General features: G+C 46.2%; 1 protein-coding gene across 2 annotated transcripts in view; it reads left to right on the plus strand.

Moving 5' to 3' along the window:
• LOC139532642 (UV radiation resistance-associated gene protein-like) overlaps positions 1-14,893 on the plus strand; it is a 146,054-nt gene that overhangs the window by 52,373 nt on the left and 78,788 nt on the right. For both annotated transcript variants that reach the window (XM_071330525.1, XM_071330535.1), the window contains exons 9-12: positions 3,731-3,815; positions 6,202-6,301; positions 6,724-6,784; positions 9,950-10,115. In XM_071330525.1, coding sequence (XP_071186626.1) covers positions 3,731-3,815; positions 6,202-6,301; positions 6,724-6,784; positions 9,950-10,115 — 412 coding nt within the window. The remainder of the gene's footprint in view (positions 1-3,730; positions 3,816-6,201; positions 6,302-6,723; positions 6,785-9,949; positions 10,116-14,893) is intronic.

Consider the following 14,893-nt stretch of genomic DNA (forward strand, 5'->3'; position numbering starts at 1 on the left):
ATGGTGGTTTGGTTCTCTCTAAAATGACTTGTGTTATTGATGTGACTGGTTGTCTGCACTGCAGCCCAGCATCCCTGCACATGCTGTGTTCATAACCTCCAGGCTCACACACACACACACACACACACACACACACACACACACACACACACACACACACACACACACACACACACACACACACACACACACACACACACACACACACACACTACTAGGAGGGGTCAGGGTATGGTTGTCTTTGTGTCCCTGTCCTGACAAATGGCCCTTAATCCTCTGTCAACACTCAGACCACTGCTGGATGGAATTCTTGCAGGCTCAGATTAAGAATGTCTTTTTATTTTACCTTTATTTAACTAGGCAAGTCAGTTAAGAACAAATTCTTATTTTCAATGACAGCCTAGGAACGGTGGGTTAACTGCCTTGTTCAGGGGCAGAACGACAGATTTGCAGACCATGTCAGCTCGGGGATTCGATCTTGCAACCTTTCGGTTACTAGTCCAACGCTCTAATCACTAGGCTACGCTGCCGCCCCTTTTGTGCTAAGAGGACATGTGTTTATTTAAAGAGAGAAGGAAAGGTACCTGGTAGTGGACAAGATTAGGTTAGATATGTATGGTTTCCATAGTAAGAGACCTGGTCACCTGACTCACCTCAGTGAACAAGGAGGACCAGAGTCTCTGATCTCTTCCCACGTCCCCCCATGCTGCCCACTAGGCTAGCCCACTAGGCTATTTTATTTCACCTTTATTTATTTCACCTTTATTTAACCAGGTAGGCAAGTTGAGAACACGTTCTCATTTACAATTGCGACCTGGCCAAGATAAAGCAAAGCAGTTCGACACATACAACAACACAAAGTTACACATGGAGTAAAACAAACATACAGTCAATAATACAGTAGAAAAATAAGTCTATATACAATGTGAGCAAGTGAGGTGAGATAAGGGAGGTAAAGGCAATAAATAGGCCATGGTGGCGAAGTAAATACAATATAGCAAGTAAAACACTGGAATGGTTGATTTGCAGTGGAAGAATGTGCAAAGTAGAGATAGAAATAATGGGGTGCAAAGGAGCAAAATAAATAAATACAAAAGGAAAAGAGGTAGTTGTTTGGGCTAAATTATAGATGGGCTATGTACAGGTGCAGTAATCTAGTGTGTGACCTTCAGGCTGATAGGACAGCACCGGGGCCAGGGATCATCTTGATGACAGGTTAACGACTGGCTGTCCAATGGCCGCTCATTTTCTATGATGGTGGACTGCATCCCTGGCCCACACACTGTGTTGGTTGTGTGTGTATGGATGTTTGTGTGTGTATGCATATTCATGTGAATGCCTGTGTTTGTGTAAGAGGCTTGAGGAGAGCTGTGATTCTTCACCGAGACAAAGCCCAGAGAAGACGGAGCATTATTTTAACCTCAACCCCCACAGCCTTCTGCTTAATGTACAGTCATGGCGTCAACACTACTCTTCCTCTGGTTCGCTTTTTTCTTCTCACAGTTTCCTCTCACCTAATATTCCCCTCTACCACCTTGAGCAGACGTTATAAATTAGGGCAGTAAAAAGTCTTCATCGTGGTTATTTTCACTCTCTGCCTCCCCACCGAGGCGACTGAAGGCCAATAAACGTCAGTGGCGGAGTTAGTAACCCAGAGTTAAGAGTCAAGGTTTTTTAACGTGGCGAGAGATGTGGGGGTGTCAATCACATCAACACACTGGACTTAGCTCAGCACTCTGGTCCCCACACTAAACCTAGCACCATTACACCCACAATCACCAGCTCCCTCAGCTGCACAGTGGCCATGTTGAGTGAATGAGGGTAACTATCATACTAATGTGTGATAGAGTGGTATAACTGGACCTGGGCCTAGAGGAGATATAATAGGACCAACCAGAGAGACCTTTCTCACTGTCATTCATTGTCTTTCTCCCTCTACCCTCTCTCAATTATTTTTCCTCTCTTCAACTGCAGTACTCCTCTCTCTCTCTCTCTCTCTCTCTCTCTCTTCTCTCTTCTCTCTTCTCTCTCTCTCGCTCTTCCCCCCCACATCTTATTAAAGGGCAGACATCCTATGATGTTTCATGGCTATCTGTCTCGTACCAACACGGGTCACAGTTCAGTCACTTCCTCCATCGTTACACAGTAACACAACCTGTCCTTGTTTCATGCTTTTATCCCCTTGTCTTCAGCTTTCCTTTGCTCTCTCTCCCTCCCTTCCACTTTCTCTCTTTACTCTCTCTCCCTCTACACACACACACACACACACACACACACACACACACACACACACACACACACACACACACACACACACACGTTCCTCTCACTCATTCTCTCTATTTCGCTTTCCTTTCTACTGAGATGGAAAGAGGTAGCTCCTTATATTAGGACATGTGGGCATTTTCCTGCTTGTGACATGGAGGTAGTGAAGGTGGATATGATTATTTTGTCTCTGAGGAGAGAACACAACAACATTGGAGGGCGGTGAAAGAATAACATCTCTAAAGCTGTGTGACGTAGCTAAACATGGCACCATAGCCTTCTACACACCCACACACACATTTTTACACACACGTGTCTCCATTTGTTTTAGTTTGGCGGCAGAGACTTTGATGCGTTGGCGACAGGGATGGAGGGATGGGGGTGGGGGGGTTAGTAGTGGCGGTTACATAAAAGCCTAGGAGAGCTCAGGGCCTATGCAGGCGAAGGGGGACCCAACCTTTTGAACACTGTTTTCGAGACATCGTTTAAACCAAACGGGCTGACTAATCTGCCCAATCCCAAACAGTATCTTTCTTGTCATCCCTAATCTGATGAAGATTTGGCCCTGGCACCCGAACCTCCCCTTCTGTCTTTCTCCTTGCAACCCCCATCTATCCTCCCCTCCACCTCTTTGGACTTTCTGTCTGGGCAGACCAGCTTTGACAGGTAACATGCAGGGGAAGAGAGGTTCATTTGAACCAGCTGGGTTTTAAAACGTGTGTAAAGACGAGTGTGTATTGGAGCCTCTCTTATCCATTCTCCATTCAGCCTGTCAACAGCAAGGTACATGAGATGGGATGGTTGGGAGAAGTTGGGTTGGTACTGATGTCTGATAGCCAGATCATATTTGTTCAGGTGGAGATGTTTATGCCATGTGGCACTGCACATGCTGTACCAAAGTTAAGTGTTTTCTATTAACACACAAAACCATGCTTTAGTCCAAAACTCTTTGTCCCATCATACATTGTCCCAGGTGCAGAGTTTGGACTGTGGTTTTAATATGCCTAGGTTCATCCGTATCGCTGTTAAATCTGCAATCACTCTTCCTTATCTAAATGCTTTTATTTATTTGACTTTATTTGACTACAAAAGTCAAACATCCTACTATCATTATTCATGTGTAGTGGTTTTATGTGATGTGTGTCGGAAGGAAATGTTTTTTTCCTGACCAAAGTAACCGTGTGATGTTTCCAGTGTTTAATGTGGAAGGCATTAAATCAAGAAACACGCCCAGACACCTGTGTAAATTTACCAGAACAGAACACACCTGGTAATTTACCACCTGATTTTCTCTTTCTTTCTCTCTCTCCCTCTTACTTTCATGTCTCGCTATCACTCTCTTTCTCGATCATATTCATCTCTCCCTTTCTTTCTATCTCTCTGTCTTCTCATATTCCTCTCTCTCTCTCTCTCTCTCTCTTTCTTTTCTCTCTCTCTCTCTCTCATCCCCCTTATCTCTCCCTAGAGGAAGCGTTCTCCACCAAACACCACAGTCTGGGGATGGAGAGGGAGTCGTTAACAGAGCAGCAGAAAGAATGCACTGCCAAAAGGTACGTGTCAACCTGTAATTGAAGCATTTATTTATCCATGCACACACTCGTGCACACACACAGACACACACACTCGCACCCGCACTCCATCCCGTTGGTTCACCACGCCATCTGCTAGAAATTACCTAGGCCCCACAGAATGGTGTGTTCTAATATGCTGTCAATTGTTCTAAATGCTGTGGGGAGATTACATTCTGCTTACAAAGAGGGGGTGTTGGCTCGGCGCTGCCTATTTGTGTTTTTAGCCCTAGAGAGAATAAGCAGATTGTGTCAAAGACCAGTCTGATGTGTTTGCCTTGGCCTGCAAGGGTGCACCCTGGATACAGAGTTTGTTTGGCTGGGTACCTGGCAGTGATGGGGCCAAGGCAGAGCAGAAGCAACAGCACTGCTACAGTAAACACACTAGTTATAGCTGGCCGGGCAAAGAAACCCACCAACGCATCATGTAACCAAGGAAATTTATTTTGACACTCATGCATCTGCCTAACGTCCACCCCTGGAAAAAAAGTGTATTTAAAGTTCATTGGGTGAAAAAGAAGTGTTTGTTAGGGAAAGTTGCTGAGTTCATGTAATAACCAGGTTTCTGGAAATGTGTCTGTGTTTGATGGTTTGGGTTTGATGTGGGAATTGAGGGTCTTGCATCTGGGCTTAACCAGAACAGATAAGAGAAAGCCTGCTGGACTGAGATGTGAGGTTTCTATGAAGGAAGGATCAAATGATTAACATGGTAATCATCTGGATCTTCTGAATCTACAAAGCCACCACAGTAAGACCAGGGATTTTCAACTGTGTAATGGTGAGGGCCAAGGCAGGAGGCCGACCACAGGCAGAGCAGCATATCCAATGATCATTTTCTCCCAACACCTTTTCATCTGTCTGAATTGATGGTCCATTATCCACAAAACTCTACTCCCCCAAGTACTGGTTTAAATTGTTGAATGGGGGACACACACATAGTCACACATGTTCACACACAATGTACACATAGGCCATACTGTATATATTTACACACACACACACACACACACACACACACACACACACACACACACACTTTTGAGTTCTCTGACTTGTCTGAAGTCAGACTCCAGTAGCTGTCAAGAGGTGGACATAAGAAAGCAAACATTATTCCAGACGTTTCCTCTTCTCACCTAGGCAGGTCAGGCTCATGAGTTGTCCCCCCCGCCAAGTCTGCTAATGGAACAGCCCAGGGCTGGTCTAAGGGGCCTGTGGTGATTTTTGGACCTGTCCCAGGGGGGGAAAAGAGTGGCTGGTAATTTGGCAGTTATGATAATTGAGTTGCTATTACAATTACTGTGGAGATGATTCAGAGCTGAGCCATTAGGTCTCCTCATCCAGGTCTGGGCCAAGACAAACACACCCTTGCTGTTCTCTTCAACCTCAGTTTCCAATTAACACACCGTCACCCCTCATTACTAACTGACACCCTAGCTACCCTCCATCCATCCCTCACCCCACCTCCCTATCCCCCTACCTGCACCCTTATTCTCTCCCTCTCTCCCCCTCTCCCTCCCAAGCTTTACTGAGATGTCAGGTCTCGCCTCACATCTTTCCCCATCCACACTCTTGTTGTTTTTCTCTCTCATATTATTCATATAGACTGAGTATACCAAACATTAAGAACACCTTCCTTGAGTTGCACCCCTTTCGCCCTTGAACAGCCTCAGTTCGTCGGGGCATGGACTCTACTAGGCGTCAAGCGTTCCACAGGGATGCTGGCCCATGTTGACTCCAATGCTTCCCGCAGTTGTCAAGTTGGCTGGATGTCCTTTGAGTGGTGGACTATTTTTGAAAAAGACGGGAAAACCCAGCAGCGTTGCAGTTCTTGACACACTCAAACCGGTTTACCTGGCACCTACCTGTCTTGCCCATTCAGCCTCTGAGTGGCACACATACTGTACACAATCCATGTCTCAATTGTGTTAAGGCTTAAAAATCCATAATTAACCTGTCTCCTCCCGTTCATCTACACTGATTTGAAGTGGATTTAACAAGTGACAATAAGGGATCATATTGTAGCTTTCACCTGGATTCACCTGGTCATTCTATGTCATGGAAAGAGCATGTGTTCCTAATGTTTGATACACTCAGTGTATATTACTGTATTGTACAGTACCTTCTCCCTCTCTCTCCCCATCCCCCCCTTCCCCTCTTCATCACCTCATCCGTCCCGCCTCGTCCCGCCTCTCTCATCCTCCCGCCTCTCTATATCCCTGTCTATTTGATCCAGTTGCTTCTCTTCTCTGTCCCCAGTCCTCCCACTGTTCTCTTCCTCCTCCTCTGTTACTGTCCTCTTTGTGTTGATCAGTAAGGCAGTGAGTCTGACTGAGTCATCAAGTGACTGTCTCTGTGTCTGTCTTCCCAGAGAGCTGTTCCTCAAGTCCAACGCTCAGCTCACCTTCCGCTGTCGTCAGCTCCTCTCTGAGCTGTCCTACATCTACCCCATCGACGTGGTCACCACGGCAGTGAGTAACCTCCTCCTGAGTAATGCTAGAAATGAGCCTGGTCCCATATACTACACAGTATAGGCTGTAGTCAGCCCTATGGCATGACAACGATGGCGAACAAGAGAGAGAACCTTGAGTGAGAGAAGAGAAAAGCTTGGGGAGAAATGTTTTCTCAGCCCTTATTAGTCTTTGGAGTGGCCAACCACTTACATTCCCTGTGTTTTGAAATCGGTTAAAGTTTCAATCTGAAATGTTCTGCGACGGAGCTGAACAGCTTAAATACTCAGTGGTCATTAAAATACAATTTCTAAGGAGAGGGCCCTTTTTGCTCCCGAAGCGTTTCCCTTTCCTCTCTCTCTGTTTTCTCTGTTGTTTTCTGAATATGGAATTGTTGGTTCTTGGATTCTCATTCTCATAAAACTTGTTTAATTTCCCTTCAGGCTAATCAATCCGATTATGTCATCTGTGGAGTGAAGCTGCCCAACTCTGAGGATTTCCAAGGTAACGTATCTATTTCAACGGGAAACGGAAGGGTTTAGAGTGACACAGAGAACTCATAAAACAGGGTGCATCTGCTTCCTTTTATTGAAGGTTCAAACTTCTGACCTCTCTTTTGGTTCCACATCACCATCTACATGTAGTAAATGTGAGCCAGTACTCCGTCTGAGGTTTGTGTGATATCAGTGGTTCCATGGATCCGTTTAAGCTGATGCTCTGATCCTCTCCTGTAATTGGGACACTATAGTTGAGTCCCAAATGGCACCCTATTCTCTATGTATTGTGCACTATCATTTTTGGGGGGCACTACAGTATATAGGGAATGGGGATAGAGTGCAAGTTGGGACACAGAACAATATCTGCTCTGAGGTACAATGACAAGTGTTTTAGAAGTAGTGGCTGGTGGAGGAAACTCTGTGCAAGACAGCTGTGTTGTATGGGCTAGATGTAATACCTTGATACAGAGTCAGAGTAGTTACACCGGAAAGGTTTCGCCATACTCCCTGGTAGCAACCTTTTGTTAATGGAGCCAGGCCCAGGACCCACAGAGTGCTCCCCATCATCCAAGAATGTGGAAATTGCTTCCTGTGTATTTGACCTCTGGAGTCTGAATTCTGCTGCCCAGCTACTTTATAAGGACCGGACCCATGGGTGAGAGGGACTGGGAGGTAGTGGAGGGATGAGACTGAAAAAGGGACTCTCTCTCTGAGTTTGTCACACCACTCTGCTGGTCTGTAAGTTCAGCCCACCATTTCTGCGTATTTATGAATACTGAGTAGTATAATCTGCAAAGTACTGTATGTCGTAAGTCTGTCTCATTTACTGCGGGTGTTTAAAGGCAGCAGATTAGGATTTGGTATTGTGTTTGTGCACGTTTACACGGCAGAGGTCTGAATAAGATGATGATTCAAGAGGGGCTTACGTTTGGAAAATGTTATTCATCTAATTCCCTCCATGTCGCACCCGTATGTGTTGTGGAAAATCTGATTTGACTTTCTCAGCCAGGGAAGCATGACTTCAAAGACATGATGGAGGGGGAAGTGGAGTTGAGGGGGTTGAGGCAGGGAGACTAATGAGAGCCAGGTTTCACCAGTGTGCCTTCTTTTAATACCCCTTCATTGCTATCCCCCGACCTACCCCAACGCTGCCTCGATCTCCAGCCCCCCATTTCCTTGGATGCAGCAGCCTCCCCCTCTTCCCCATCCTGATGGCTCGTCGTTTGTATTTGCAGAGGTGAGTGGCTTCCCATCCCCTGTGGAGGTGTGCGGCTGCCTCACCCCGCGGGGGTGGTAGATATCTAGTGAGTAAACCACGCAGCATGTGCTGTGGCAGTGCAGTAGGAGATGGTGAGGCCTACAGGGGGAGTCCTAACCCACTCACAACCTCCCTCCAACCCGTCCTGTCCTCCCTTCCCTCTCAGCCTTGAGGGAGTATGCATGTGGTGTGGCTGTGTAGTAGAACAGAGAGTGAGGGGGACAGAGGCCTATAGGAGGTGAGGAGGAATGGTCTACCTGGTCAGACGTTCCTGTCTAACACCACCTTAACCACTACACCTATACAGCAGCCCAGCCTGAAACTACCCCATCATAGATGCCTCACCTTTGACACTTCACCTCTGCTCTGATTTCTGTGGGGCCCTCCCTGAGAGCTGGGCCAGCCCAGTATTAAGCCGATCATGTCTGGAACTGTGTTGTTGCTGGGTGACAGACAGGGGAGGGCTGCCTGCAGGGTAGGATGTGGTAGATTAGTGAGCCACTGGGGTCAGGGCTGCACAGCCTAATCCAACCAGCCCTGCCTGGGGAGACTGAGGAGAGAAGGTAGAGGGGTGACGCTGGAGGAGACTGGGGACAGGAGATGGGAGAGGCTGGATAAGGTGAGGGGGGAGAAGAGAGAGGATAGGTTGGATGAGAGACTGGAGGAGAGTAGAGAAGGGAGGGGAGGCTGGTGAAGGTGAGGGTAGAGGGGACTTGCTGCTAAGAAGAAGGGGTCATGGGGTGGAAACAAGCCCCCCAGTGCTTTCTCTCTCTCGGAGGTAACTAAGCCCTCATCTAAGGCTACCTGACTTTGGATTTAAAAGGTTCTCCATTTGCCCCAGTACATGTCAGTTAGACTTATGATTCCTTTATCTGACATTCCTGTTGGATAGAACTAGTTTTATGGAAATTATTGGCATTATAAAAGGTAGTCCACTTCATGGCCTCTGCTGGTATCAGAGGTGCAGACACAAGAATTGTATAATTCAGGGTCTTCGAGTTATACACCAAAGAGCTCCTAGTCAACTATTCACTGAGGCAGCGGTCTGTTATTCCAAAGCGTTAAGACAAAAGCACTATGATTTGGGGATTTGGAAAGTATAAGCACTTTGCCCAGAGCAATGTCCTGTTGCTCGGCAGTTGAGAACTTGAAACAACTTAATGTGCTGTCAAAGAAAGCCGTTCCTTGACTTCAGCGAGGCGGTGGACCTGTTTTCTAGTCAGAAATGTTAATGAAACCGTAACCGTCTAATTTTCCCCTAAAATGCAATTGAGCCCCGCAGGGATAGTTTTACGTGACGCTTTTGCTTTTCACGCACATTTCTGAAATAAATGAAGTATTTTTAAGTAAATTAGGTATTCCACAGCAGTTGAAGTTTTCTTGCGTGTTGCGTCGCCAAAAACCCACTCTCTATCATTTCAAAAACACCTTGCCCATGTAAATGTGCCTGCTTTTCATTGGTGTGATTACTTGGTTACCAAAGTTTTCCCCAGTCTGTGACGTCTTTATTATATTACCACGTACGAATTATATTGCCACGTTACGATTTGATCTTTCATTTCAATGTAATGAACTTATATGAAACACGTATGAAATACATGAGTATTGCAGTCAGACTGTTACTGATCACTTGCTTTCAAGTGGAGCTTCATGAAGCATTAAGGAAATTATGAAACACAGACTGCTTAGCTCGTTGTTGCCGTTTTGACCAACTTTAGTTTCTAGTCGTAGCATTAAAATGTGTTGGATTAATAACCCATTAAAACACAGCCATTGAAGTGATTAACAGGCATGGCATTTCATTATCAGATCCGTTCAACAATGTTTCTTACTTTATAAAACCTATGAGACCATTTCACAGTAAACCTGTCCAACAGAGACTGACTGACCTCTGTGTTGTGTTTTGTCCTACAGCGAAGGATGATGGGAGCGTTGCGGTTGCCCTGGGTTACACGGCCCACTTGGTGCTGATGATCAGTTGCTTCCTGCAGATCCCTCTCAGGTATCCTGTCATCCACAAAGGCTCCCGCTCCTCCATCAAGGACACCATCACAGACAAGCTCAGTGAGAAGGAGCGAGAGTAAGGACCCTACACTCTGGTTATTTTCTTTCTTTTTCTTTCTTTTGTAGATACACATTTTTTCATTGTTACTGTACAACAGTACAGGTTGAATTTCCTTTGTGATGATTAGCCACCACGTCAGTACTCCAATAGAGTAACTCTGTTATATAATGATCAACATAATAGACCTTGGGAGACGATATACTGTGATCCTGGTCATAAGAAAGGGCTTACAGGGGCCAAATAATGACAGTAGCTAAGCCTGCTGTAACCAGGTGATGGATGCCAAGGATTCCTAGTAGCCAATGATTTAGTGGTAGAGTAGAGAGAAACTCTAAATTTCAACGACTGCAGAGCTCATGGTGATCCTGGTCATAAGAAGAGCCAAATAAGGTCAACGTGTGTGTTCTCTAGTTTACTGTACTGTAGTTCATTTGTGCAGAGGATTCCTAGTCACCCATGAAAGTGAGGATCAGAGGGAAGCATGTGACCTATCACACAACAACCCTTCCCTCCAATCCAGATCTGTTTGGACAGGTTAAGCCCACTGTAATGCAGCATATCAAATCGTGTGAGGTTCACTCACAGGTCTTTCTTTACAGTCCTCTTTACCATTCCATAATCACAAACCCCAGACAGTTTTATTTTTCATAATGACCAAGCAAATTGTTGGAAATTCCTCTAAAGCAGCCAGTGTGTTTTACCCACCCTGGCCTGTGTTGTAGACAGTATTAATTTTGTACCCGGGGGCTAACCTAGGCACTGTTCTATCAACACTGTATTTAGACAGATGTACATGAATGGAGAGAGGTATTTAAGATGTAGGGATATGTATGATAATATTGTTGCCATGGACACAAGGAGAGGATAACACTCTTGGGGCCACGCCTCTGAGCTCTACCAGCCTGCTTGTTTAAATCCAATTTAAAGTGTACTGGGCACAACAATTACAGTGTAAGGACACTATATTAAAATTATTATTTGGATCTGTTTGGATCCGGTAACTATGCATCAAGCTTCCAACAAAACTCCTGTTGCCTTGTGATAATTGCATGTTTGGGAATGCACACGCATGCTCCCAGGTATGCGATCGTGTATTACTTTATATTCCAGTACATTCCGTGCACATTCCTGTACATTCCCCCTCAATCAGGAAAAATAAAGAATGGGTATCAAAATTAATAATTGATAGGATTTTCTAAAACCCAAAGACACTTTGAAAATAGGTATAATCAGACACTGTAGTGATGGGTATGATACGGATGTGGGCATATTTGATCCCTTTGGTGTTAGATTGATTAATAATAAATGTAAGTGCCAACTGCTAAGAAGGTAAAAAGTCTGTCTGGATTGCTTCTTGCCACGCTACATACAGTACAGTTGTAACCTGTGATCTCTGGTTCTGCACAGCGTGCTCACATTTAACTGCCTCTAGTCTCTCCACCGTGGCAGGAAGGCTCTCACCTGTTCATATCAGCAAAATACTTTGGTTTCACCCCTCATATTCCATTGAGTGATATTCTTTGCTTGTAGCAGATGGAGATTGCCAGCGTTCCATAGACACACAATATTATACGATGTGTGGTGTTCCCCTTACGAGGCCTCCTGTATAAGGAGCAGCTGTGAGTCCCGTGTTAGTGGTTGTTAATGGCCAGAGTGAGATGGGTAGAGAGTTGCAGTGTGTTTTCTGCTCTGCTGTTCAGGTGGTTGAGGGGGTAGCAGGCAGACTGGCCTTTGAAACGCTAATGCATGCAGCCTCGTTATAGTCAATGAAGGAATAAGAAAGAGAGAAGGGCCAGACCCGAGACCCCTTTATTAACTCATAGTAACTAACAGTTCCCTAGACAGGCAGCAAGCCCCTTGGACCCCAATTAGTACCTCAGTAACCCAGTAAGCCCTGACCAACGCTTCATCTAACTCTGTTGGCTGTTCTGGGCTTAAACTGTATCACCCTGTCAGGGTGAGATGTTCCCATGTGTTTATCTCTCCTCTCTTTCTCTCATACTTTCTCACACACACACATATGGATGCTGCCCATCATTGTGTTAGTCAGACACAGGGGAAGTCATGTCAACAAATACATACATTCCTCCACACACGCATCCATATGGCATACATCCAAACCATTGAACGTAAACAGGCAGATGGTGAGAGTGCGTGGCAGTATCAGAGACCACTACAGCTGGCAGCGACCTATCTCTTCTTCTTCTCCTCTGAGTGATGTCATCATGGCAGCTGGAGGGGCTCACTGGGGGTCTCTCCTCCCCCGCTCTCCATCCAGCTCTACTCTCCCACTATGTCTACCTCTGTGGAGGGCCTGACTGCACTGTACGCATTTCCATTCCCAGGGCTTTAAAGCAGGATATTTACACCAGGCCCATCAGAGAAAATAAACCAGAGGAGGGATGGAGGGAGGACCCAGCCCGGCCTCACAGCCCCACCACATCACCCTCGGGTGTCCCTGAGCAGGGCCGAACGCTCCTTTCACTTTGACCTTTCATCCCCCCTACCTCCTCCTCCCCATGTTTACGAGCCTGCCGGTCCCAGAGGGCCCTACACACGGGGCCAAACGACGTGTGGGAAGATGGAAAGTAACCTGTCTGAGGCTGTGAGTGTACAAAACGAGTGATTAAAGTGTCGGAAAGGGGCAGTGAATGGAGATAAGTGAGGTGGTACCTGAGCGGTACCTTTAAAGCATGGCAGAATTAGCAGGTGGGTTTGCGATCGATCATTGCTGAAGGCACGCGTATAGAAACCCTCTGTTGTGATGATGATGGAGGAGCAGGTATGCAGGCAGCACACCAGCCATGCTCCTGGAGGGTCTGGGAAACGTTACTAGTCCACCACTCACTGTGCATCTCTGGTCCCCAGTTGGCTCTTGTGGTGTGTGACGTTCTCTCTCTGTGTATTACTCTCTATGAGTGGTGTGTTCCAGATGCTAGTGACGTCTCAGCACAGCTTGTTCCCAGCTAGATGGAGCGGAGTGTCCCCACTGTGGAGTTGGGCTGTGACTGATTCCTCTGTGGAGGCCAAACATGTGGTGTGTGGTGGATCTCACATCGCACCCTGCCAGTCTAGTTAAAAATGTGAAAATTTAGCACCACCTACAGTTCATCATATAGTAGAGTAAGACATGTTTTTCCTATCCCTGGATATATATATATTTTTTTGTGCTTGTTAATTGGAGTCTAACAACCATTTAGGTTCTCCTGACTGTGCCAGCCATATATAAATGTGTCTGACCTGTAGAATGAGGGCATTGCTGTTATATTCCACTCCACGTCGCGGTGGACCTGCGGTCTCAGATAATGACGACCTTGGCTTTTATGTAGGCGGCCATTTTGCCACAGCAAGAGCAGGCAGACCTGTGTACAGCTGAACTGGAGTGCCCTCTAGAGACCTCTCAGTCAGTGTGGAATGAATGAATGGGGCCGCTTGGGGACTGCAAGGAGTTTTTAGGGAAAGGTGGTGAACGACGATGACTCCACTTTGCCTGTTTGTTGGCACTAGGCCTACCTTGAACGCACCATTATTTGGAATCTCGGAAGCTTTCACCCCCTAAAAACATTCTCAGAATGCAATGTGCTGTAACGACACGTTGCACCCACATTGTGGAGAGCAGCAGCAGGGAGAACCCAGCATCAGCTCCATAGCTCTAGTGTGTCTGATTGCATGGGGGAGAATGGGGAGATGCGATCCAGATGTCCACTGACTGTATGATTGAGACCAGAGCCCGGCCGTTAAAAATCTAAGCGCTGCCTCATACAGCCTTTTTACTAGGACTATTAAGAGGGAATCCATTTTTTTTGTCTGAGTTTCGTTATGAAAGTGAAGGCTTAAGAAAGAAAAAAAAACGTCTAAGAAGGGATTGACACATCAATGCGTGGCTCAAGTATAGTGTTGTGTGGCTGGGTGGAACTATGACTGCCAGTGAATGGAGGGAGGGAGGGATTCTAAGAGAGGGCCCCGGCTCGGCAGGACCTGCAGCTCAAAAGAAGAAGGTTATTGTTACGGGGTTTCAACGCTTTCACGTCCCTTAACATGGACCATGTGGGACCAGGGGAAGGGGTGGCTGAACCTCCCTCAGTTTCACATAGCAGCCACAGGACAGGAGAGAGAGGAGGGAGGGGGTAGAATAGTTGCTCAATGACAGGACTAGAGACTAGAGACAGGCAGACTTTCACACGACAGACACCCAATCACGCAAATACTTTCTCACACTCTTTTACCCCCTCAAAGATCTAGTACAATATAATGGGAAATACTGTAAAGGGTTAGTGAGTTTTGGATAGCCCAGGGGAAAGGGAAGGATTGTCTTGTGTGCCAGACTGGTCAGTTGCATAAGTGGTTGACTGGCCCTGCTACTCTGTAAAACCTTCCTGTGATCCAGAGAAGATGGGTTGAGTGGGCCAGTGAGACCAGGCTGCTCCCCATCCTCAGTGGTCCAATGCCCTGATGCCTCAGGCACCCACCCAGCCAGCCTTACTCTACTCTACCATCACTCTGTTAATGCCTCAGCCATTAGGATACATTCCCTTCTATGTTTAGCCCATTTAACAACCAATTGACAAATTTGTCTTTTTCATGTAAAGCTGTTAATAATAAACATCTGCCTTAGTTGAACGCCTTTCAAAGTCATAACTATGATCGTTAACTCAAAGGAGTGGCTTAGTTGGCTCGGTTCATCTGTACATTATATTTTACACTGCTTTTTCATCGATGGGTAACCATTGGCCTGACTTGTGTTGTCTTAATGCCAATAGTGGCCGGGTCTCACTCTACATTTACATTTTAGT

Source organism: Salvelinus alpinus, chromosome 1 (assembly GCF_045679555.1).
Source record: "Salvelinus alpinus chromosome 1, SLU_Salpinus.1, whole genome shotgun sequence".
NCBI classification, from domain to species: domain Eukaryota; kingdom Metazoa; phylum Chordata; class Actinopteri; order Salmoniformes; family Salmonidae; genus Salvelinus; species Salvelinus alpinus.